The following is a 24,989-nucleotide window of genomic DNA, read 5'->3' as shown; positions in this document are numbered from 1 at the left end:
ACTCCCGCGCGAGAAGTAAAGGCGGTGGAAACGAAGGAGGAGAAGATGAGAAGGAGGAAAGAGATAAAGGAGGACACGAGTGTGAGAGAGGAGACGATTGTCTGGAGCCAAGCTGGCTAACGCGAGAAGGGGCTCGCCATCGTCGCAGCCATAGTTCAACTGAACCATGTTTGCGGAGAGGAAGAGATTCCCCTCGCGATTAGAGGTGGGGACGTCAGAGTGCTTATAAGACACGATGATCCCGCTGCAAGAGACCGAGAATCGATAGTTTGCAAAACCACGGGACAAGTGAGATCATTGAAGAAGTACGAAAAGGCGAACGGAGGAGAGAGAAAGAAAGAGAGAGAGAGAGATAGATACAATATATATAGAGATACGCGAAAATATCCGAATGAAAGTGGACTTGGCGATGACTTAAAGTAATCGCGATCACCCGCGAATCGGACGTATATATAAGGACAGACTTATATAAAGCGACGAATCTTTCTTTGAGCTGTGCGTGTTGCGGTAAGCCCGAGCGATCATCAAGCAGGGAGGTTTACGGGAGCAGGAATTTTAGCGAAGATTCATATTGGCTACGTAAAGAATCTCGTCAACCCTTACGACAACGATAGTGAGTATCCTGAACTATACAGAACTGAAAATATAATTTTGTTGGACCATCAAAATACAATAATTGTGTAGGGCACTCAAAGTCGCTAGAACAAGCTAACAAAGTTAAAACATTTTGCAGCATAGATCATCATGCTTGGAGTTGTAACATTTAAAAAAATATTAAATATAAAACGTGTATTTATTTGATAATAAAAATCAATTTGATTTAATTATCTTTTTTTTATTGAGTAAATATTTATTTACTGTAAGAAATATGTATCGAGATTTAGTAAATTTTTTCAGGGTACATCATTATTTTGATACCGTTGTTGTAAAAATTGGCATCAAAGTGCCAACAAAATTATTTTCTGTATTTAGATCTGTATTTAGATTTATGAGACTTAGGGCTGGTTGTTCCACTTTTTGGTAAATTTTACCTGAGGTAAATCTGACAATCCGCGCATGTGATTGGATCTCTCATCCCTTAACCTACATTCCCAATTGCATACCCCTCTCACATCGGCGCCGGTGTCTAGTCGTCAATTCTGGATTCATTTTCACACACAGATGCGAAAAAAAAGTTTTTTCAGAACTTCTCCGAAAAAGAATTCTTGCATCTGAAAATGAATTCAAAATTAAAGACGTACGACTGAATTCTTTTGAACTTTCTCTCTGTGCTATCAGGAGGCCTCTTTCTTTTTAGCTGAACTTTCGCACCAGTTCATCTTTCTTCCTTTTCTCTTCAGAAGGAAAGTAGAGGAAGAAAGATGAACCGGTGCAGTTCATCAGAGCTTTAGTGCAAAGTAATTCGAATGACGCGCTCGTAAGTACGGAATTTCTCGGAGAATTTCGACGAGAGCTTTAAACGGTGGTTTCGCGCGGCCTCTCTTTCTTTTCGTCCGTTTGCAGATAACCCCGGTAAAAATCTTCCACTTAGCGTGCCCAGGTCCCATTCGCGCCTGCTTGGATGATTAATGGTTTCCTTGTATCCGATTCCGGATATCATATTTACTAACCGCCGCTCCGAGTCTCGCCCCTTCGTCTCTGAGAAAAGCGTGGAAAGAAAGAGAGAAATAAAGGGGAAGGGAGAAAACTGCGCGAAAAGAAGACGAGGTTCTCGCGGGGAAGAGTGATAACAATGCGAGAAGAGAAGATCGTAATGGAATGAGAAATAAAGCAACGCAAAAGGCGGGAGAGGCTTCGTGGTTTCGGGGTGGCGGCGGGACGGGGGTGGCGACGAGATAGACCTCGTGGTGTTTACGCGGAGGAGAGAAAAGCGCCGCATTGATATCCCCATTGATGGAATCGGCTAAATATTCTCAATATCATCGACTCGCTCGCTAACTTCGCCCTCGTTTTTCGCTTCTTCTTCATCTTCGCCGCTGTCGCGGTCGCGTCGTAAATACGCGACCTACGACGTACGAGGCCTCGTGATTCATTCTGGTTTCATTCCTCTGTCTCGTACGAATCATGACCTGCCTTCGCATCTTTCTATTTATTGGATGAACCAACTCACAAACACATAAGATGAGGAGAAGGACGTATCGCGTAATAAATGACATGGACAAAAATTATTTTGCTGAAATATGTAAAAATTTAGCTATGTGGACAGTTTGATAAGTCAGTAACTTTTTAAAAATGATTATGTTGAAAAATAAGTCGAATTTTAGTTAAAAAAAAGAAGTTTAAAAATCAAACCTTTCATTAAACACGGCAGATGATTTTAATATTTTCTTAATTAATTAAAATTACAACGCACGACACACAATATAAAAAACCCGGGAAAAAATGTTATATATATGTTGTATATATATATATAAAATATGTCAATTTTTTATATAATTATATATAATTATATATGAAACATTTTTTTCCGGGAATATATATATATATATATATATATATATATATTTATATCGGGTTGTTTAATCACTATTTTGTTTACTTTTTTCTGTTGGAGGAAAGAAATCAGCAAAAAAAAGAAAAAAGTTTATAAAAATCTCGGGAGCATTTAGATCTTTATTGTTATCTTTTTTTTGTAATATCTTTAATGTTTTGCAATAGATATTGGATTATCTGCTTAAATAAGAGAACAACTTTTTATCTGATGACCTCCAAACGGCAAATCACTTTTGTTTTGTAATATCATTTAATTAAAGAAAGGCATGATATGTCAATTTCGAAATAGATACATTTTTTTGCTCAAAAATAAATCCGATATCCCTATCAAATCGCACTCATAATATAAACTCGTATCCGGTCAAAATCGTATATCTTACGATAAGTCATGATAAGTATTAATGGCATATCAGCAAAGTGGTTAGGTTAGGTTGTCTAAATCTGTATTTAGTACTGCGTTGCGTGGGAAGAATTTTTAATTCTTGGAAACTTTCGAACATTTGCATCTCTGTATGTAGTTTATACATCTATACTAATATTATCCTTTACTTTTACACGTAATTATTTTGCAAAAAAATTTTGCAGCAAACATTTTCTATTTGCGTGTCCAAAATTATTCCAAGAAAAATTGTTAAAAAACTTTTGTTTATCCCTTACTTTGTTTGTCTAATTACAATATATCTATTACGTTACAATGAAGTAGGTATAAATTCTTTAGAATTCTTCTCTGCGGGAAGATTTGTATTTAACGCAAGAACGGTAAGAGAAATCACTTAATAAACACTTTCACCTTCGTAAAAATATTATGATAAGAATTTTGATTAATAAGACACTCATCGTTTGGACGGATCAATCATTTATTTTCATCTCATAAAGTTCTGAGAATTTTTTCAGAATTTTTTCAGAATTTTTTAATACCGTATTTTCTCATGTTGGTAAAAATAAGAAAATGTACTAAAAAGTTGATAAAAAGAGTTCTATGAGAAGAAAATAAATGATTTTTGTCTCTTGCAGTTTTTCTGTAAAGTTGATAATATTTGAGTAAAAAATTATTTAAGATCAATTTTTAATAATTAATATCTTGTTAACTATTGCGAAAATTGTAAAATAGTAGACTTTTCGACTCAGTTTAATTCGTTATATCTACACAAAAGCGATTGGCAAAGACACTCTGTATTTTATGAAAAAGCACAATAGGCAACAATACATGCAAATCTCGTAATGCTATCACGAGAAAAAGAGAAATCGACCGATTTTGTAAAAAACAAGGCCAAAATTTTGAAAATTTGCTAATTTGCAATTTTCTGTCGACTTATTGAAATCATCTAAACATCTCTAATCTCGAAAGTTATTGCAATCTTATTACCGAATGTACAAATAATGCAGAGTTGGGAAGCGTTACTTTTTTCATTACTTTTCCATTACTTTTCTAATAAATAATTTAATAATAATAATTTGCAATTTTTTACAACTAAACGCTAAGGTTGTGCTAAGGTTGGAAAAGTCCATTTTCCTAACCTTCGCAGAATCTTAGCGTTTAATTATAAAAAATTGCAACATTATATTTATTATAAAAAATAATGGAAAAAGTAACACTTCCCAACTCTGAAATAATGTATGTAAGTGAAAATGATTCATCTGCACACATTAATAATTGTCTCGATTAAATTGTACTTCGCTATCCGGCGTCAATCATTCAGCCGTCAATATTATTAATTATTTATCGTTCAATTCTCGAATGAACGTTAATAGCATACAATTTCTCTGCTGTCGAAAACCTCCGAAAACCGGATACCTTAATTTAGCGAGCGTTAGTTAGAACGTTTATACACTGTACGTATTATATCTTGATCTTGTATAATGAGGAAGAGAGGTACTTACCTCCGAGTGATCCTTTCGTGAACATCCTCTTAATAATCGCGGTTTTGTCAGTGTAGGCGTCGACGTCGGTGACGTTGCTGCACACGCGCCGAAATTCGCGAAAGGAGTCATCCTTCGATGGAACTTTGCTCTTTCCCTGCTTATCATCCTTCTGCTTATCTTTTTCTTTATCATCTGTTGCAACCCTCTTCTGATCTGAAGTTTTCTTCGCTGTTTCTCCCGAAGAATTATTAGAGGCAGCCGCTTTACGTGGCGTTGCTGTTTTCTTCGATGTCTTAGCCGGAACTAGAAGGAAAAATTAACACATTTTTTTTAGTATTATTAATTTATTATAATACAAAGCAATAATTTCTATAATTTTAAATTAAAATTGTGAAAAAAAAATTAAAATTGTGAAATTTATTGGCTAAGCCATAATTGTCTCGTTTATTCTAATTTTATTTTGCTCATTATTTTACTTCACAAATTTTGCATATTTTGTAATCTTTCTAAAAAATTTGATTTGTATTTTTGAAATTTAAATGAAAAAAATTTGACATATTTATTATTAAAATTATATTATAATCGTAATAAAATTAATAAAGTGCTAATAAATTTAATTTCGAAGATAAGCATTAATCGATTAAATTTACTGTGTGACGAAATTTCTCAACAAATCTTCCTACGTACATTGGAAATAATATCCACCTTCGCAAACCGATTTCTAATTACAGAATGAAGTTACATAATATAACACATTGTAATTTTGTATCTCAATATCGAACTTTTCCATCTTCGAGAATGGCAATCTCGCAAATGACTGTCTCATAAGCGTCGAACTTCTTGAAACTTACCGTCACAAAGCTCGAATTGTAAGGGAGAAAATTTATTAGAAATCGCGAAAGTTTCGAGGAGGAAAACCTTTGACTCATCTCTTCATATAACATCGCGCAACTTCGCTTCGAGATGATGCAAAGAATATGATCGACTACGTTCGATCATTAATTCATTCCATGAAATCTCTAGACGGAATGACGGATCTACAGATAAGAATGAAGCTCAAGTCTTATAAGATACGTAGGACGTCTCAAAAAGATCAGATGTTCCTTTAATCGTACATTCTTTCAATTCGAAATTAATTTTTTTCTTAAAAATATATAATAATAATTTACGAATCGTATGCGATTGGTAAGGAAAAACTTTACAAACTGTACTTTAGGAAATCAAAGCAAACTTTTATACTTCTAGCTAATCTTATCTGCAGTTAATGGGATCTTAATTTAAGATAATATAAATATAGAAATACGAGGATAAAAATCGTGATGCTGCATGGAAGGAACGTAACTATTTTGATTCAAACAGAATTATTCTTGGATCTATTCTTGGAATTATTCACGGAAAAAACAATTTTGTTGAAAGATCTAAAAATAATTTCGTTGAAAACTTAAACTGGTTGCTAGAATATAAAACTTTTTTGCAGCTTGCTTATCATTTTTTAATTTCCAAAATAATTATTTTAATAGCCCAACCAAACTATTTTCACATCTGTATCCATTTTAAATCTTCAAGCAAAATCTCTTTTTGTGTAAGTTCTAATTTTTAAATACTTCAGCAAAACCGTTTTTTCTGTGATGAAATAAATCATGTGGGAGGAAAGAGCTATTTTCTCTCGATAATTACAGGATTTTTCAAATTCCTTCAACCTGTCCAGGATGACCTTCTTGTCATCGTCGGACAATTGCTCCCAGCCCTTGACATCCTCCGCGGGATCCTCGATCCTCTTTGTGCTGGCGCGTTGTTTCGCGAACGCCTCGAACAGGCAGGTGACGTGGTGCCAGGCTGGCATCAGTTTGCCGTCCGAGAAGAAGCTTGCCACATACTTGGCGATCCGTATCTCGTCCTTCTCAATCGGACATTTGCACCTCTTGCATTTCGCGCGGCCGGTTTTCGCGCGCTCCACGGTGAACGGTTTCTCTTCCCCCTGCTGCTGTTGATCCTCGTCGTCAGTCGGCATGATGTTCAACGCGATTGGGCGAATTTAGGCAGAACGAAGGAAACTCTATAATAAATAAAAAAAAGTTACATGAATATTGAATCGGAATAAAATTTATTCGTTCGAATAGAATATTGAAACCAGTTCAAGTTAATATGATTCGGGTCATTAATTAATTTATTGATAGCAGAGAATTTATTTATGATATGATGACGAGAAAAATACATCACACACAAATTAGAATAAGATTACTAATTTTTAAATTAGAAAATAAAGCCTTATTTCATATTCTTAACTTGTTTCTTCGCACAGAATCATTATTGACCCGTCACGCACATACAATTACAGGACCCTTGTGTAAAATTTATGTGCATGTCGTGTTAATAAGTACTCTTGACTACTCTTGCAAGGTTTCTACACGTGGCTCTCTCTCTCTCTCTCTCCCCCTCCCTCCCTCCCTTCCTCCCTATCATTGTTTTGTGCATTACAACGTTCGAATCGATTCGAGTAACTGAGGTAATAAGGATCAATTACAAATCTATCACGGGTACACTGCCTTCCAGATAGCTCTACATTAATTCCGCATGCAAGCTAAGCAGCTCGTTCGTAAAGGTGGAGCGAACAAAGCGAGGGTGTAAACTGTAGTTGCGCAAGCCACTATCGTACTATATACAGTCGCAAATATCGTGCACGTGCAATGGGGTATTAGGTAATAAAGCCCAAACAGACGCACGGCGCGGGATTCTCCATTAATACACGTGGATATAGACGACAATCGAGGTTTTCATAATCTGTTCTTATTTTAAGAAGCCTTAAGTAATATTAAATAATATTTTAAAACGCTAATGCAGCCCTCTGATTGACTTACGACATCTTGATTGTAGTTAAGACAGTCTCAAATATTCCTAAAAATCGACTATACCTAAGAGTGGTCTTTATCTGATGAAAACAAACACTGAAAGTAAACACTAAAAATTAACGCAGAAAACTATGCGTATTTTCTTCAATATATTTAATATATTTAATTAGTTTTGATAATGATATGTATACGTTTCGGCTTCAGTTGCTCCTTCATTAGCAACATTAAATTTTGTTAATCTGCTTAAAACTAGTAATAATAATTAAATGTATTAAAAAAAATACGTATCGTGCATTGACTCCTAACTTTGACTCCTGACGCAGTTCACAATGTCGAAAGCCTTCGCACAATAATCAATAATTATATTAAGCTCTCATTAGGGAGCAACTCGAGTACAATAATCCTCGGAGTAGCACAGATCAGCATAGACACGCTTTAAATAGCATTTCTTTATCTTCTGACTCTCATTGAGAAGCCGATATCGCGAGTGGGACGATTCTCGTTGCGTCTTATCTGTCGGCAGATACTGGACGATCCCGATCGTCCATCGAGGCTGATCGAGATCGAGGATACTTGGATTTATTTATTCACAGAACTCTAAGAATTTCGTCAGACGCGAGATTTCGCACAAGGAGGAAGAGAGGAAAGGGACGGAAGGTGAAGAAGGAGAGAGAGGAGGAGAAATCTCCTCATTGAAAATCTCGATAATACTCTTCCTCTCCGTAATCGCGTGTACTCTCCATCCCTTCCACTCTGTGTTGCGATAAGGAACGATCACGAGTGTCACCATCTGTCCGAGATGTATATACACATAGAAAAATACATATGCGCAAGTAATAATTATTACTTGTTTCAAGTATTTCGAAAGTTCATTTATATCCGCAAATCTATTAAAGTTCATCTCAAGCATCATTCAAAATATTATTATATTCTGAAAAAGTCCTAGTAAGTTTCATGCTTCAGTCAAAATTATTAAATTAAAATAAATTTTATAATATTCTTCAAAAGAAAATAAATTCTTATTCTGACTTCTAGGTAATAATGAGTTTTTCTAAAATTTCTAATAAATGTATTTTATAAGATTATTATCAAGTAGATTATTATTAAAGTTTATTAAAGATAACTTAAAAAGAAAGTAAATTGAATAATCACTTTTCTCAATCATAGACTGATGTTGTTCTCGGTGTGCGTTCACCGAATGTTGCTAAACGTCTAATTATAAACATTCGATCATCAGTACTGATTTGTGACCGGATTTCGTATAAAACGCAACCTTCGTCTTCCCACGCTTGAATGCCTAAATTTCCTAGACAGAATTCAGACTTCGGAGAATTTGCGCGTCGAAGACGAGCTATCCAGTCCGCCTGACGTTGGTTTGTTTTCATTGCGTCGAGATTATCGGTAGCCTTATAATGCGCATCATTTTCCTCGTCACCATTGTAATCAACTCGTCGCAGTTAAATAAATGAAGTAAAAAATTCACGAGACAGACAATTAAAGCGGAAATATCCGAACTGGATTCGAACAATCCCCGATTAGGATTACTATATCTGAATTACAAAAAAGAATACATATATATATATATATACTTTTAAAAAAATGATAATCTGGGAATGGAGGGGAAGGGAATATAATTGTTTTACACGTTAAATTAAAATTGAAGTATTTAATAAAATAAAATAATTTCTAAAACATAATTTTTATTATCAATTCTTTTCGATATAATTTTATAAATGCATATGTTAACTAATGAGCAGAAATTTTGTGACCTTAAAAAAAGTTTTAAAAATCTGGTAACTCTATCTCCGATGGAGTAATAAACACGCGAGATTTTGCTAATAACGAATTGTAATACGTGACGATCAAATCAGTGATTAATAAAATCTTTAATATATATATTCACTAAGAAAAAAAGCACTTAATTCTTCGATGATGGTAGATATATTAAACTAAATATTATAAATCTGTTTGTAAAAAATATAAAACATACAATTTTTTATGCTACATCTGCAAATTTGGATTATTTTTATTAAAATATACTTACTTATAATAATATTTATTATTTTTTTATGAATATTTATTCATTCTTTATATTACGTCATTTTGATTTTTTTTAATTAATAAGAGTCTTTTAATCAACATACATTAAATTGGTTCTTTGAAATTAATCAGTGCCTTTTAATTAACAAGTTAAATGGATCTTACAAATTCAGTGTCAATAATTGTACTACAAACTTTTGCGTCACAGCAAACAATTAAAGTCAAAGATAGAAATGATTTTCCATTTTGATAATTACACTAAGAAAAAATTGTTCATTTGAATAATGTATTCATCTTTATATCTTTCGTTGAAAAACATATATTTGAGTGATTGAATAATTCTCCAACGAAAGAAATATAAAGATAAACTAAATTATTCTAGTCAAATAAAAATTTTTGTTCTTAAAGTAGATAATTCACTTGTACTTTTGCATACATTCATAACTTTTTGTTTATGTACATTCTTGTATTCATTTCATACGCGAAGTTATTAAAGGAAGATTTATCGAAAGAAAAACTTTGAAATATTTTATCCACGCGATATGTTATCTCGTTTGGACAAAAAATATGAGATAAAAATTTTTTCTTGTAAGACATTCATTTTCTACTATCTTATCCGAATACTTTCTTTCATGTACAGAATAATGAGGAAACGAATTTGTGATTCCAGGGAAATGCGAAATTAAGCAAATTAATACATGCCAAAATTTGTAATAAAGTTACTGATACTGAGTCTATAAAACGCATTTAATTTACGTTAATTAAAAGCTGATTCATTAAAAAAACCAATTTAATTTATATTAATTAAAAGACTAATTAATTTCAAAGAACCGAAATGACACAATTCGTACAAAAAAACAAATATAAATATTACACCGAAAGTCGCTTTATATCTTTATAAAGATTATCACTTTAATTTTTTTTTTATTTGCCATAGATAACAAAAAAGATTTCTCTTTTATTATTTTTTACTTTTGATCTACAAAGTCTAAAAATTGTTCTTTTATTTTTTATTTGCGTTTATTATGTATTTAGTATTAGATGCTTCAAAATTTATTAGGGAAAAATTTAGTATCAGCAAATTTATTTTCAGTAAAACTTAGTTGTAGCATTTTTTAACACAAATATTCTGTTTTGTACAAAATACATTTTTCTGCTATGCAAATAACAAAAATATTTGTTTATACTAGCTAAACAATTTAATTTGCAAAAAATTAGTTCAACTTTTTGTTATTAAGTATAGCAAAATTTTGGATCATAGAACGAAATATTTTTCCTACTGTTAAGTAGGATTACCAGTAATTAATGCTTAAGAAATTGTACTTCCTTCTTTCGCCCCCGAATTATCTTTTTTTTTTTAAGATACACATATGTACTTTTTTCTTGCGATTTAGATATGATAACTGTAGATCGTAAGAAATTACAAATCACAAATGCGATTCGACGTAAAGAAACGTCTCACCAAAGAAAAATCGAAAACTATTCGATGCAACAACGTCATCCTATATGTATATAATTCCGTTCACACGATACCAGATTTTCCTCGGATTCGAAGAAACCGACTAGAATACCAAGTGCTATGAAATTCTAACGACGCGGTCAAGGAGAACTGTTTGTAAACAGTAAACGTGCTTGGGGTGCACGTCGCGTATATTCGCTGTTTGACGTTTGTCGAGGAAGAAACGAGGGTGCACGCGAAGGCGGGGGTTGCGAATAATCCTTCTTCTTTTTCTGCGTCGTGTCGGACACCTACTACAGGGCGGTTAGGTGAGATCTGCCCGGAGGGCGGAGGGCGGCAGGAGGGATGCGGAGGAGGACACCTGCGCGGGTATAATAGAGGGTGCAACAGCCCTTCGTAGCTCATTCTACCACTGCGTGTCGTATCGTCGGCGAGATAGAGCGCGAGTTCTCGGCGAGGTTCGACCACAGTAAGTTACGTTCGCGCGATCTCAACTGAAGTCCTGGCAGAACTTCCGCGCGCGGTATTTCCGTCTACGGCTTGTATCCCTCGACGCGTTTCAATTAAACGATACCGTAAAATGGAGTGATTTTGATCCGAATTTTGATAAAATGCCCAGGTAGCATGTATGTCAAAATTCAGAGCTTAAGGCGTCTTCGTTTCTATCATTGTAGATTAACTGTAATGTCGGTTTAACTTGCTCTTCATTCTTTTCTCATTTTTAGAACTAGGAAAAGAAGAAGAGTTAATTAACTGAGATTAAAATTAAATTACATATATTAATAAAAACGAGCATTAATCTCTGCTGATCTGTTCGGGTTTATTTGATCCCAAATTTATTTTCTTTTTTATCTTACTAATATTTTATTTAAAAACTTAAATTTTTTTCTCTAGTATTGATGATTTCGTTTCTTAATGTACGATGTTTATTTCTGTGAAATTTTTTACTTTTTAGAGTTTTTTATAATCATATTAATTCAAATGATAAGATAGTAAATTTAAATAAGTCAGCACAGAGATGTTTTATGATGTCTCATATCCTGATTTTGGATATACTGCTGTTTAAACATTTTTTAAATTTCGGCCAAAGTTGATCTTGATCTCTCTGAAATGTTCGTTGAACACAAGTCTAACATACATATTTTTTTATAAAGTCTCAATTTCAAATTCAAGGAATAGAACAGCCTCCAAAATGGTGATAGAATATTTTCAAAATATTAGATTTTCGCTAGAACAATAAAATTTTTTAATTAAAAAGTACAAAACATTTCTCTCAGAGCTTGTCAATAAAGCCAATTATCGTTATAATTATTTTGATGGTCCGACAATATTATTTTTAAATCTGTATCCAAATTTTCGGACACTTTAGCAAAACCGTCCTTTCTGTGTTCTAGTAAATAAACCGCCAGATCATCTGCGTCGAACGCGAGCGAATTGATTTCTAATCGTTTTGTTTGCAACGCGAGCATCGCAATGCACTCGTCCTCGCGACCAGCGAATAATAGCGCGAAATCCATCTAGAATCTATAAATAATAGTTAAACGAGGCGCTTCTCTCTCTCTCTCTCTTTCATTTTTCAAACAGTGGCAATTGCTCCCGTTGTGACCACTGATTTCTGGTGCACTCTAAATTTCTTACAGTGAAATCTCACTCCAAGAAAGTGAAAATACAATTACCCTTGAAAAAAAAAGTGAAAATATTTCACTTCTTGAAAAAGAATGACAGTTTTCACTCTTTTCAGTGAATTTTCACTTCAAAGGAGTGAAATCTCACTCGAAAAAAAAAAAAATTGAGGTTTCACTCTAAAAAGAGTGAAGATCGTCACTTTTTTTTTTAAAGAATGGCTGCATTTTCACTCTCTTGGAGTGAGATTTCACTGAGATCTCAAGCAATTTAGAGTACATTCATTATTTTCCTCTATCATTGTTATGATTACCGCCGTGACGCGCGACGTGTTCCCGCACATCTGTCGCTATCGCTTTCTCGCTATCACCATCCGTACGTGACGCGCGATATCGCGCAATTTCGTGTCCGACGATCCCGCTCTCTCGCGCACTAGATTTTACTTCGTTATCACGTGACACGCAGCCCGTCACGCGATAATGCCGTATCGGTCAAGAGGATAATCCGCGATAATCCTTGACCCTCGTTCGCGGATCGTATCAAAACTCCCGCCCGTTCTCGCCTGCTTGCTCCTAAGATTCGGTCCACGACGGGGCAAAAATCAATTAGACCAATACGAGATTTAATCATCGCCGACACAAATGCCTTCTACTTGAACCTCCCACGCAACTTGAATACACGGATAACCCGCGAGAACTTTTTATCTTTCGACCGGAGATGAGAGGAACATCAGAGTCATATGTGATATAATCGTCAATGGTTGTGTTTTCTCTTAATTTTCTCAGCCTCACTGTTTGCGAGGTACCAACGTAGCGAAAATTCTTCCCGGGTGTACTAAGTTGTTTTTCTAAACTTATTTGTGCTCCCTACTTTGTTACATATTTTTCTTATATAAATTGGCCGATATTGGTCAATTTCTTACGGTTTGAAATTTAAAGCTTGCAAAGCCATCTACGTAAAAAAATCAATATAGATAAGATTTCGGAGACTGTAAAGTATTGAATGAGACTTATTAACACTTTACAGTCCATGAAATCTTACATTGAATTTTTTTACGTCGATAGCTTTACGTTTGGCTGCGGTGCTCAAATTAGACAGGTTTGGTTTAGGTAATGACTTATTGTAGAAAAAAATTTACTAAATTTACTAATTTTAATAAATATTTCTTTGAATACTAGCTGAATATTTACTTATTTAAACACATATTTAAAAAAAAAACAAGGACCATTAGTTTTTAATTATCATTTCTTTATTTATCTAAATATTTATTTATTGTAAGTAAATATTCAACTAGTATTATTCAAAGAAATATTTATTAAAATTTAATAAATTTTTGGTTTAGTGTATCAGAGAAGATAACCGAAGTCCTTGAATCAAATAACTTTTGTCATTTTTAATTTACATGTCAAAATGTAAATCAATTCATTTCTATGATAGTTTCAAAGTAAATAATCTATAATATTAACGTATGCATCTAGTAAATTAGATTTCTGTAAGGAAAGGAAGTTGGGAGTGATAAAACTCAACTAGATAAAACTCTTAACTCGTAAATTACCGTAATAAACGTTTCATAATTCTTTCATAATACGAATATCTCTATCAATCGTCATTACGATCGTACGAGTATGAATTCTTGCAACAAATCCCGATATCTTATATATTAATTCTCCACGTTATCCTTATCTGTACAAGCGCGTTTTTTTTCTCATTTCCGCAGAGAGCACGAGATACAAGGGAATGACGAAAAGAGGTAGCCGACGAGCCGCCGCTAGGACAAGCTTGTGTCTGCTGGCGGCACTCGTGCTGTCCTGTATCACAAGTGGCAACAGGGCTTACACGATTCCGCGAGCAGAATCGCCAGGTATCTTCATCGCCGATTCCGCGGATGAGGCGGATATCGTGAGTATATACTCTTATGCTCTTTTCATTTAATTTCTGGTTAATTATAATAGTTGAGCTACCTGATGATAATATAATAATTCTATTTTTATATCTATTAATTGCTAAACTGATGCTTTTGTAGTGGTAACGTTAACAGTTTTTCATCTTTTGAAACCATTAGTTTAATGATTAATCATAGCTAGAAAATTATTTTTATATTATATTATCATTGAGTATAAAAAAGTGAGATTAAAAGTCAAATCACAAGTCAAATCTCAAGTCTAACTCACAAGTTATATCTAGTTTTTATAAAGTTTTAACAAGTTACTGATTTACTTTTTCACTGACGTCTTTAAAAAGATAAGGCTTCAAATAGACATTCTTAACATAGACACAAAATTTTATAAGTAATTAAAGTAATTTTTGAAATTTTTGAGAAAGAACGAAATTTTTCTTTTTAAATCTTTGCCATCTTTTATTCCTGAAATTAAGCCATTTCGGACATTATTCATATGAAGTTTTCGTTTTTTAAATCAATGTGGAAAATTCTCTTCTTGTTTTTTAAAATCCTTTAGAATATTTATTTACAGTTAAAAATTGACTGTGCCTTTAAAGTCCAGCATTGCCGAGGATTCATAACAGATTTCACCTTGTATGGTGCATAAATTCAAGAAAATATTATTAATTTAATTATTTTGTATCATATCTCTCGAATCTTATTGTACTCGGTTGCGCACAGATGTTGGTGAACCACCTGAAGCAGTTGATCGAGAAAAAGCATCGAGTAGTCGAGCAGGAGAACGAGATCACCGACGAGCAGATCGAGATCCAGGCACTCCTGGAGGCGAAGGCGAGGGAACGAGAGCGTGCGATGTTAATGGAACAACCGCCACCGGACTACTCCTCTGGAGAAGCGGAACCGGAAGCGCTGCCAGTACCCGCGGCTATGATCCACGATCATCAACATCCAGGCAAACGACAAGGTGTGAATGCAGTCAGTTGTGAGTATTTCTGACAGTCTTTATTTTTGTTGCAAAGGGAAGATGCAGGTTTGAGTCAATAGAATCACATCAGAACGTCGTAATATTCTTGAGACACATCTCGCGTGAAAGAGGATAAAGCGAAAATTATTTGTGATAAGTATCTGTTCTGTTTTTTATAGAAGAGAACCGATAAATCACGTGAATACGAATCTCGATATACAAAAAGAACGGTTTTGCTACAGTATCTAAATATTTAGCTTGTTCTGAAAATTATTTTGTTATCAAAATAATTATATATACACACAAGAGATGAGGACATAAAAAGTTTGAGTGTCCTACTTAATAATTATTTTGATAATTTAACAAAATAATTTTAATTTGTTTTTAGATCTAGCTAAATATTTAGGTACTTCAGCAAAACCAATCTTTCTCATTCCTGCTTATAAGCATATAAATTTAATTATCAACCGTCATGAGTTAATCCATTTACTTCTGATTTTTATAATTATTACAATTTTATAGAAATATATGTGCATACAAAAAGAACGATTTAATTAAAATATCTAAAAGTTTAGCTACATACAGATCTGAAAATAATTTTATCAGAATAATTATATAGAACGTAAGTTGAGTGTTAGAATATCAACATTTTTGACAGCATTACTCATTATATTTGATTTTCCTACATAATTATTTTGATGATCCACAATTATTTTTAAATCTGTTTTTACATTAAAAAATAGATTTGTATGAATAACCATAATTTAGTTGATATATGAATTATAAAACTTTCTTATTTTTTTATTAAAAAATTGTGTCGTTCTCAATCAAAATTTGATTTAAACTAATCAAAATTTATGAGACAAAAAATTAAGTCTCACATCGCGAAATGATGAAAAAAAAAACAATGGAAGAAACAACATGAAGAAAAATACAATAAATAAAAAACGAGAATAAAGCGAGAGTCACAAGAAGAATCTTACACGAAAACGTTCTAGTAACATTGCGATATACCGATGATATCCGTCAAGAAGATACGTCTGGGACATTCGGGATCATTTTCGTGGTATTTCTCGCGGATTTTCCGTAGCCACGTGAAATGACTCGGAATTATCGTTTCTTCCAGGATTAGTTAACTGGATCCCGAAAATTGGAAGCTTATGCCGCTCACGTTTCAGGAAATCTCGAGAGAATTTTTTTTCATTTTTGGTGAAGACGATCGAGAATAATGTTCCTCTTTATTTCGGCGATAAGTATCAGAGGGAGACTATATAGAAAAACCGAAAGATCGTTTCTCGACTATCGATAATTTCACGAATAAATTCTTCTCGACAATAAATGTATAATACGTATTACATACACGTATACATGGCAATCTGCGCCGCGTTTGATTTGATCGAAGGCGATCGATGACAATTGATTGAAACAATTGGCGCGTGACGCCATTACATATCTTTCGTTCTCTTTTTATCTCTCTTTCTCTCGTCTGCGTGTCTTTCTTGATTGATTCCTTGAAATTGATTCCTTGATTCGAGTTCGAAAGGGAGATCACCGATCGTAAATTTTTCATTTAAACAAGCGATATTTTTGACAATTATGTTCGTTAAGAAAACGAAAGCAACTTTTTGTCTTCTCATTTACAGCAGGAATAGTTTGTGACAACTAAAAATTAAGAATATTTTTTTAAATGTATAAATGCAACTTCGAAAATATTGATGTATTTAATACAAGTAATAATTTTAAGAGCCTTTAATTTCATTTGAAGTGAGTAGGTGTAGAAATTAAGTTTTGCTTTTAGTTTTAATCTTACAAAGAAAGCATTTTTAATTCAAATATTTTCTCACCGCGGCCTCGAATGTCATTCGTTGCGTTTACAATACGTCACGTGATACAGTAGTGCAAGCGATCTAATAATAATCTAAAAAAGCGACCACTAATATAAAGGCACATTAGATGTTGTATTCTTTTCACATTTCAGTTAAAAAAGAATGCAGTTTAAGCAACCGAGACGATCTGTGCTGCTCTTGAATAGTGAAAACATACGACATGTGAAAAGTGATGGAAACGATTTTGTCAAAATATATAAAAATTAAGCTAGGTAGAAAATAATTTTATTGGACCATTAGAATAATTATGTAAGAGACTCAAGCATAATAAACAATGCTGCAATAAATTTTAATATTTCAGCAACTAGCTTGAAGATCCTTAATTATTTTGATGCTTCAATAAAATTATTTTCAGATCTGACTTAATTAAATTTTTAGACATTTCAATAAAATCGTTATTTTTGTTAATATATATAAATTTTAAAAAATTAAATAAATAATAAATTAAAAAATTAAATTTAACTAAATTTAAAAATTTAATAGAAATATATATATATTAACAAATAATCATAATCAGAAGAACAATATATAGATAGATTAACTCGTGACGATTAATAATTATATTTATTTGTTGATAAGCACGAGTGCAAAAAAAGAATGATTTTACTGAACTTTTTGCGCTAATTTTAAATGTGTTTGTCACATGTGAGAAAAGCTTTTTGAGTATCATGCATTAAAAAATTCCTGTACTTATCCCTTCAACAAACAATAAAATGATTCGCAGGGAATACCTACTGAATTTAACCTACATAATTTTCTACTCATTACAAAAGACTTCACACAAAAATAAATGAGAAAAAGATCCCAAGATACAATAAAGTGCTAATAAAATGTATAAGTTTTGTAAAAAGATCAGATTTGTCGGTTGGACATATCTGATCTTTTACAACAAAAAATTGGAGCCTGTAAGATAAATTTTATCTCATTTTTAACATCACAAATACATAAGATTCATCTTTCTCCAAAATTACCCATTTAAACAAAATCATTGTCGAGTGCTATTGCTCGTTATTAGAGCGATATGGCATTCGCCAAGATGCAGCTACAGTAACGGCGAGTAACAGATGCGATTTATATTTCAGATATGTCCCTGTGCCACTTCAAGATCTGCAATATGGGACGTAAGAGGCAATCAAAATAAATCTCCGTAAAAGGCAGTCGCGAGAAGTTCGAAACGGACGGCGGATGCGGCGAGGAGCTGAGGAGCTGGGAGGGGACCTCATTGTGCTTTAAGAAAAACATTAAGTAACAGATCAATAAAAAAAACACATCTTGCTACAATCAATTAAAAATCGAAGTGAAGAAGATAGCAACGACGAGCGGTCTTTAGTTGTTTCAATGCTTCTTCTCCATCCGACTTTTCATTTAAAAAAAGAAAGAAAAAAGTCGAAAACTTGTCATCTCTAAAATCGAGTTTCTGAAAACTAAATTCTATAAAAATATTCAATAATTGAATCCATTAAAAAAAGTTTACTTAAATTTTAATAAATATTTATTTAAATCGTACTAACAAAGTATTTACTTACAATAAATATTTACTCAATAAAAATGATAAATCAAATTAATAGTTTTCCCTGTACCGAATAAGTATATATTTACATTTAGTACCTAAATATTTAGTTAGTATTATATTAGTATTACAGATAAAAATATTTATTAAAATTGAGTAAATTTTTTTTCAGTATATAAACAAAAGTACTCAATTCTTTTTTATTGAAAGATACGATAAAAAATGTAAAAGCAGAGAAAGATAGATATTTGCGACGAGAAAAACGTGATACATCGTTACAGAAAAATTATCGCTCCTCCTTGCTATCCCTTCGGGATAATGATTGTTACCAGTATTACACACATATACACACGTCACGTTGGATCTATACGTGCGGAAAAGTTACAGCGTGAAAAGCGTGAATCACGCAAGTAGCTCGACGAGCGTTTCTATTAACGAACGTCGAGCCTCATCGAGTCCCTCCTCCTTCCTGTTTGTAACAAAGCATCGTCGTACAAAACAACGTGCGTGTGTAGAAAAAAAAAATTAACGTAAAAAAAAAACGTTATACTCGTTCGAATTAATGTCGAAAAAAACCGTCCTCGGCCGCCGGAACGAAGGCACACCGTCTGACTGGTTCGGACGAGAGCTGCGCGAGCTGCCTGACTACGGTTGTCTGAAACTACTTACTGAGATTACCGAAAGATCAACGACGAGGTACAGTTAAGTAAGGATTCGCACCACTCCGAGAATGATGCACGCGAGAGATGCGCTAGTCCAGGATACTGTCCTGGGTACTCTTTAAATTCCTTGGAGTGAAATCTCACTCTAAAGAATAAAAATTGAGCCATTCTTGAAAAAGAGCTTGTTATAAAAAATGTAATGAAAAGTTCCAGGAGAAAATAGGATAAGAAAAGAGTAAAGGTAGCAACAAAAAAATCAATTAAATTCTTCAAAAGTTAATAATGTTAATAATGTTAATAATTATAAAGGATTGTTGTCTTTAAAATAGAGAAAGTAGGGTAGAAGTCTTAACAGATTCTGACTTTTAGTGCTGATTTTTAAACTATGAGAAATATATACGAGGAAAAAAGCAGCCAATTATGATATTACTGTAGCTGTATAATTTGCTGACGAATTAAAAAACGAAAGGGCAAAGAAAATCATGTGTGAATTTAAATCACAACTAAAATTTGAATTAATAACTCGATTTAAGAGTATCTCGATTTAATGATAAAAGAGGAAAATCTGTTATATATTTCTCTTTACAAGAAAAAAAATATAAAAACGTTGCTCGGATTTTATATAAATAACCGATTAAATCGATCGATACATGAAAATCAAAATCTTACTTAAAAGTACCTCATCGATGGTAAAACACGAGAGAGAGAGAGTGATTAGATAGTTTCTCTTTTTTTTTGCAAAATATCGACCGTTTGGAAAAATGGTGTCAATTAAATAATTGAGTAAGATTGGACTTGATTAAGTAAGCAATTAATATTTTCGGCGAGAAATAATATATATTATTGTAACAAAAGAATTAGAAAATTTATGATATAAAAATAAATACGATTTATGCCGAAAATAAATGGTTTATGTATTTATCGAATATTTAAATGTTCCTCTAATATTATGGATACGCTAACCATTTGGTCCCGAACTTTCTTCCCCCTATTACAAGTTCTACTCTCTAAATTCTTTGGAGTGGAATCTCATTCTACAAAGTGAAAATTCTCGAGCCAGCCTTGTGGTTCAATTTTCAATCTTTAAGAGTGAGATTTCACTCTCTCTTTAGAGTTTTAGAGAGCTTTAGAGAGTAGTAAGCTTTAGAAATCGTTCTCAGCATAACAAGCTATCAAATTAACAATTTCTGAATGATCACAATAAAAATAATTCCCGAGAAGAGTTCATCTCGATGATCATTAATGGATTTAAAAAGAGTTTCAATATTCTGATATGAAAAAATATCTCGATTCATTTCAATTTTACTTTGTACACTTTTACAACTTGTAAAGTGAAATCTCACTCCTAAAACTTGAAAATGGAGCCATTCTTTTTCAAGACTGGCTTAATTTTCACTCTTTAGAGTGAGAGCTCACTTCAAAGAATTTAGAGAGTAGAATGATAGATTTTATTATTTGAAAGAAAATATGTATATATTTTTACAATTAATTTTACAAATAAATTCTGAGGGAAAATTATTCAGATAGATCTTTTGCTTGACCAAACGTGACAGAGACAACCGTCGCTATTGGAAAATTGATGAGAGTGAATAATGTGCAAGATTTCTGCTATGCTGGACGATTATACATATATAGACACTTACATATATATCAATCAATGAGAAAAAAGAAAGAAAAGAAGTGGAAGAACTTGACCAGCTGTGCGCCAATTATTTAATTGACACCAATCGAACCATTTTCTCGGTCGTGCTTGACAGATCGAATAATAAAGCAGCAACAAAAGACACAAGTAGGCAGAAAGAAAGAGTAACAAAAAAAAAGATTCGAAGAAAAAGCTCTCCTCCTCGCTTGCGTCGCAGATGCTCTTGTGACGTAAAAAAATTTATCTAGCACTAATGGACTACGCGCGAAGATTTCGTGAGGAAAGTATGCAATAGAGGGACGAAATATATCGCGTTTAAAATGGAAAATCGTCGGCAAGAAATCACGAACAACAAGCGACTGAAAGACGATCTCGATCGCGCGCGATCCAAGTTAGAATACGAAAACTATTGACTTGGCCTCGTCTATATTTATTATTATCATTGTTATTACTACTGTCGCCAAATATTGTTACTATAATTAGTTGAGTTAAGCCGAAGGAACGCGCGTGCCGAATCCGTTCTCGAGACAATCAAGAGACATGAGATCTGTCCACGTTGCCTGAATTCTGGAAAAATGTTTGTACTTAAAAAAGGAGATAAATATATTATATATTTATTCAGATGTTGAAGAGAGAGAAAGTGAAGATGTAAAGTGCAAAAAACACGAGCAACGCGGACGGATCTAATCTGACAATACAAACTCTAAAATTGGAATAAAAGACGTCTTTTAAGCACTTTGGTGTCACATTGCTTTCTGAATTTTTTAAAAATGAAATTCACTCTAAAGAATGAAAATTGAGCCAGTCTTGTAAAAGAGTGGCTCAATTTTCAATTTTAAGAGCGAGATTTCACTTTTTAGAGTAAAATCCACATTGAAAGTTTTAGGGAATACGCATTGAAGACTAAGGATTGCGAATTAAAGACAAGAATTCGAGCCAGATCATTTTTATTTTTATTTTATTCTGATTGGCTGAATCTTCAATTCGCAATCCTCAATTTCCAATGTAATGTGACACGAGTTTTAGATGATGCTCGTAAAAAAAATCTTATGTCTCAATTTTAGATTTTATGTTATCTAAATAGTGTCGAGCGTCAAACTCCCAGCAAAGACCAACTAACACTAACATAACTGTTAATTATAATTTTCCACTTAATAATATAACTGTGCTCTCTAAATTTTTGGAATGGAATCTTACTTTAAAGAGCGAAAATTAAGTAATTCTTGTAAAAGAGCACATATCACAGTTCTCAGCAGATAGCAACTAAAATTAACATAACTGTTAGTTCTAATTTGCCTCAACAATATAACTGTAATATATAACACATATGTTGAGTAAGAAATTACATTAATAATTGAGGAGCAGACTTTCAAATAGTGTTTTGACTTTCAAAATTTGTAATTTTTAAGAAACGAGAAAGAAAGAATTCTGCATACAAGAATATTACGCACTTTACAGAAAATAACAATACGTCAGTAGGATGTAAAATATTAAACAAAATTGCTAAACAATTGCTAAAAACGTTAAATGTATTTTGTTTGTTTCTAATTAAAAAATATAATGCACTTTGAAATGTCTATGAATTTTCAGCATATAAATTAACGATGAAAAAATGCTTTCTGAACATTTCAGAGTAGCTTATAATATGACTCAACACTGAATGCTTGGAAACGCCATTTCCAATTAAAAAAAATGAAATTTTGGACAAAACGCATTTTGAAAATCTGCTCCTCAATTATTATTAGTTAATATTAGTTAGTGATTGCTGAATTATATAATGAGGAAAATATAACTAGCAAACGTTGCTGTTAGTTGGTGTTGTTTGCTGGAGTAATGCTCTACACGATGTAATCAATCAATTCAATTTATCAATAACTCGCCATTACTTGAATTCGCCGATGCATTTCGAGTATATTTGGCAAAAATAATCAATGGAGGAGGTGATGAAGGAGGGCACCCGCATTCCTTCGTTATTTATGAATCGGCGAAGTCCGACCGTTTCTTCGAGAGAAACGCAATCGCTTCTTTATTTATTTTAACTAACAATTATCTCGTAGAGCTTTGTGGTATTATCTCCCTCCCCTCTTATCTGTAAATTAATGCTTTTGCGCTTAATTCATAATCTATCGATGACGCTTCCTTCTACTTCCACCTTTATATATTTATCAATTGAACGCGCCTTTCCAGGTCCAATTCGTTAATTAAATTCGAATAGGGACACAAATGAGAAAGAAAAAAAATAACAAAAATAAGTAGAAAAAGGAAAGATATACAACGCGATATACAACGCGCAAATCGACGCATGTACCTCAAACAATGCTAACGATAATAAACTGTATCATCATAATTCTCCTCGTTTATTTATCCTGTTTTTATTTATATGCATCTAGATGACTCCATGATGTAAAAATATTAGGTGTAACATTCTGGTGAAAGCATAGTTGTTCAAAGTAATGGTGTTTGCTGAAGTAGGGTTCTACGCGATGTAATCAATCAATTGAATTTATCAGTAACTCGCCTTTACTTGAATTTGCCGATGCATTTCGAGTATATTTCGCGAGAATAATCAATGGAGGAAATGATGAAGGAGGACATCCATATTCCTTCGTTATTTATGAATCACCAAAGTCCGTAAAACAATTATGACCAACCAGAAATTGGCTCCAAAGACGGCATTTTTTAATTAAAATTTTAAGCCAAATAGTTTTATTGACACGCGTTTTACATATTTTGATAACCAACAGAATATATTATAGAATCTGATTAACTTAGATTCAATTATTTTTAAGATTTGAATAAGAACGGCAACGAGTTGCATAGGAACGACACAAAATGTTAATATTAATTTTGATTTTAAATTGAGATTTAAATATAATAATCTATTTAATATCAATTATAAATATTTATTTTCTTACGTTTATCATGGAAAAAATGTTTATTATGAAAATAAGATATAATTGCATAATAAAAAATATTGTAGTTTTAATTATACATTTTTTCCTTTAACAATTTTTTCATTAACTTTACTTATATTTGTACGTTATAACAATTAAAGAAATTTAAGTAGTTTGATTAAAAGTATTTATTTGTGGAATTGAAATTATATTAATTCAATCCTGCCAAATTATATTCAGCTATTATTAGTTATACCTGACATTCTCATTACATCATGGATGGTCGGTTTGAATGTTTGAAATATTTCTCCTTGCAGTATTCATTCGAAAAGTAACATAATATTATCACACAAAAAGTAACATATTCTAATGTGGAACGAGGTTGCTTGCTTGAGACGATTTTTGCGGGAAACGCGGCGGAAGAAGAATTGGAATTTATATACCTGCGACAATTATGAATGTTTTGTGATGAAAGTGATTGTTTTAGAGATCGAAGCTGCAATTTCTTTTACGATGTTAAAGACAACGTTTCAACAATAGCGAATTTTGTAATAATGGTAGATAAAATTGATATTTCTGAAAATGACGTTTGGTATTTGAAGAATCAGAAGAAATCGAGAACTGGAAAATTGAACGAGCGCACAAGAAAACAAATCGGAAAGTGCATCGTTGCGCCATCTATCATGAAGAAAGGAAATAAAACGAGAGGGAGAGGTAAAGGGCTCCGCAATCTCCGCACAATAAAAGATGCGTTTGGCATTGCAAATCGGAGGTGTTCGTTTGCTCTTTTATCTCGAAAATCGTTCGGCAACTCGCATCTTTCTGCTACATGTCATCTCATCTGCGTTCGATATTAACATTTCTAGAGCCAATCGAACTGCTCGATCCACTCCGGATTCAAAGACCGAGCTCGCAGAGCTAATGCAGATTTTCGCGCCTAAATTAAATTCATAACCTGTATATTTATAATAATGCTATCAAATAGAAATTGATGGAGTACATTATGTACAATATTTAATGAGGAAAGTAAGTTTTTAATTTTTTTCCTCTTTATAATATATTAAAGACTAACGAATGTAAATCAAGTGATATAACTTATAAATTGCAAAAATTTATTTTGCAATGTAGTATTTTCTTTTAAGAAAACATACCTTGCATATGAGTCTGCTACATTCATGTGTAACGATCTATTTTTAATATATAA

The 24,989-nt window shown here is 32.8% G+C and overlaps 2 protein-coding genes across 4 annotated transcripts in view; one reads left to right on the top strand and one right to left on the bottom strand.

Annotated features, from left to right (window-relative positions):
- Positions 1–24,989, bottom strand: part of DNAlig3 (DNA ligase 3) — a 63,580-nt gene that overhangs the window by 37,316 nt on the left and 1,275 nt on the right. Inside the window, exons 2-3 of the mRNA XM_011063991.2 lie at positions 6,034–6,412; positions 4,375–4,659 (exon numbers count right to left, since the gene is read on the bottom strand). Of these exons, the coding sequence (XP_011062293.2) occupies positions 4,375–4,659; positions 6,034–6,367 (619 nt within the window). The 5' untranslated portion in view covers positions 6,368–6,412. The remainder of the gene's footprint in view (positions 1–4,374; positions 4,660–6,033; positions 6,413–24,989) is intronic.
- LOC105150725 (hypothetical protein) lies at positions 110–23,238 on the top strand. Of its 3 annotated transcripts, none has more exons than XM_087415314.1 (4): positions 110–613; positions 14,045–14,226; positions 14,948–15,191; positions 18,160–23,238. In XM_087415314.1, the coding sequence occupies exons 2-4, from the start codon at positions 14,065–14,067 to the stop codon at positions 18,216–18,218; spliced, it is 465 nt and encodes a 154-aa protein (XP_087271440.1). In that variant the 5' UTR covers positions 110–613; positions 14,045–14,064; the 3' UTR covers positions 18,219–23,238. The 3 variants fall into 3 exon arrangements, with proteins under 3 accessions (XP_087271440.1, XP_087271439.1, XP_011062291.1); XM_087415313.1 differs by having other exon boundaries at positions 116–613; positions 14,948–15,209; XM_011063989.2 differs by lacking the exon at positions 110–613 and adding an exon at positions 11,027–11,173 and having other exon boundaries at positions 14,948–15,209.

This window comes from Acromyrmex echinatior, chromosome 17 (genome assembly GCF_024713525.1).
Source record: "Acromyrmex echinatior isolate Ae372 chromosome 17, ASM2471352v2, whole genome shotgun sequence".
NCBI lineage: Eukaryota > Metazoa > Arthropoda > Insecta > Hymenoptera > Formicidae > Acromyrmex > Acromyrmex echinatior.
The sequence above is the reverse complement of the archived record's forward strand: the minus strand, read 5'-3'. Positions and strand labels throughout refer to the sequence as shown.

Bases quoted from the DNA above. Each gene is read 5' to 3' on its own strand.
- LOC105150725 (XM_087415313.1), top strand. From the start codon at position 14,065: ATGACGAAAAGAGGTAGCCGACGAGCCGCCGCTAGGACAAGCTTGTGT. The intron at 14,227-14,947 runs GTGAGTATATAC...GGTTGCGCACAG, and splicing joins CCGCGGATGAGGCGGATATC to ATGTTGGTGAACCACCTGAA. The intron at 15,210-18,159 runs GTGAGTATTTCT...TTTATATTTCAG, and splicing joins AGGTGTGAATGCAGTCAGTT to ATATGTCCCTGTGCCACTTC.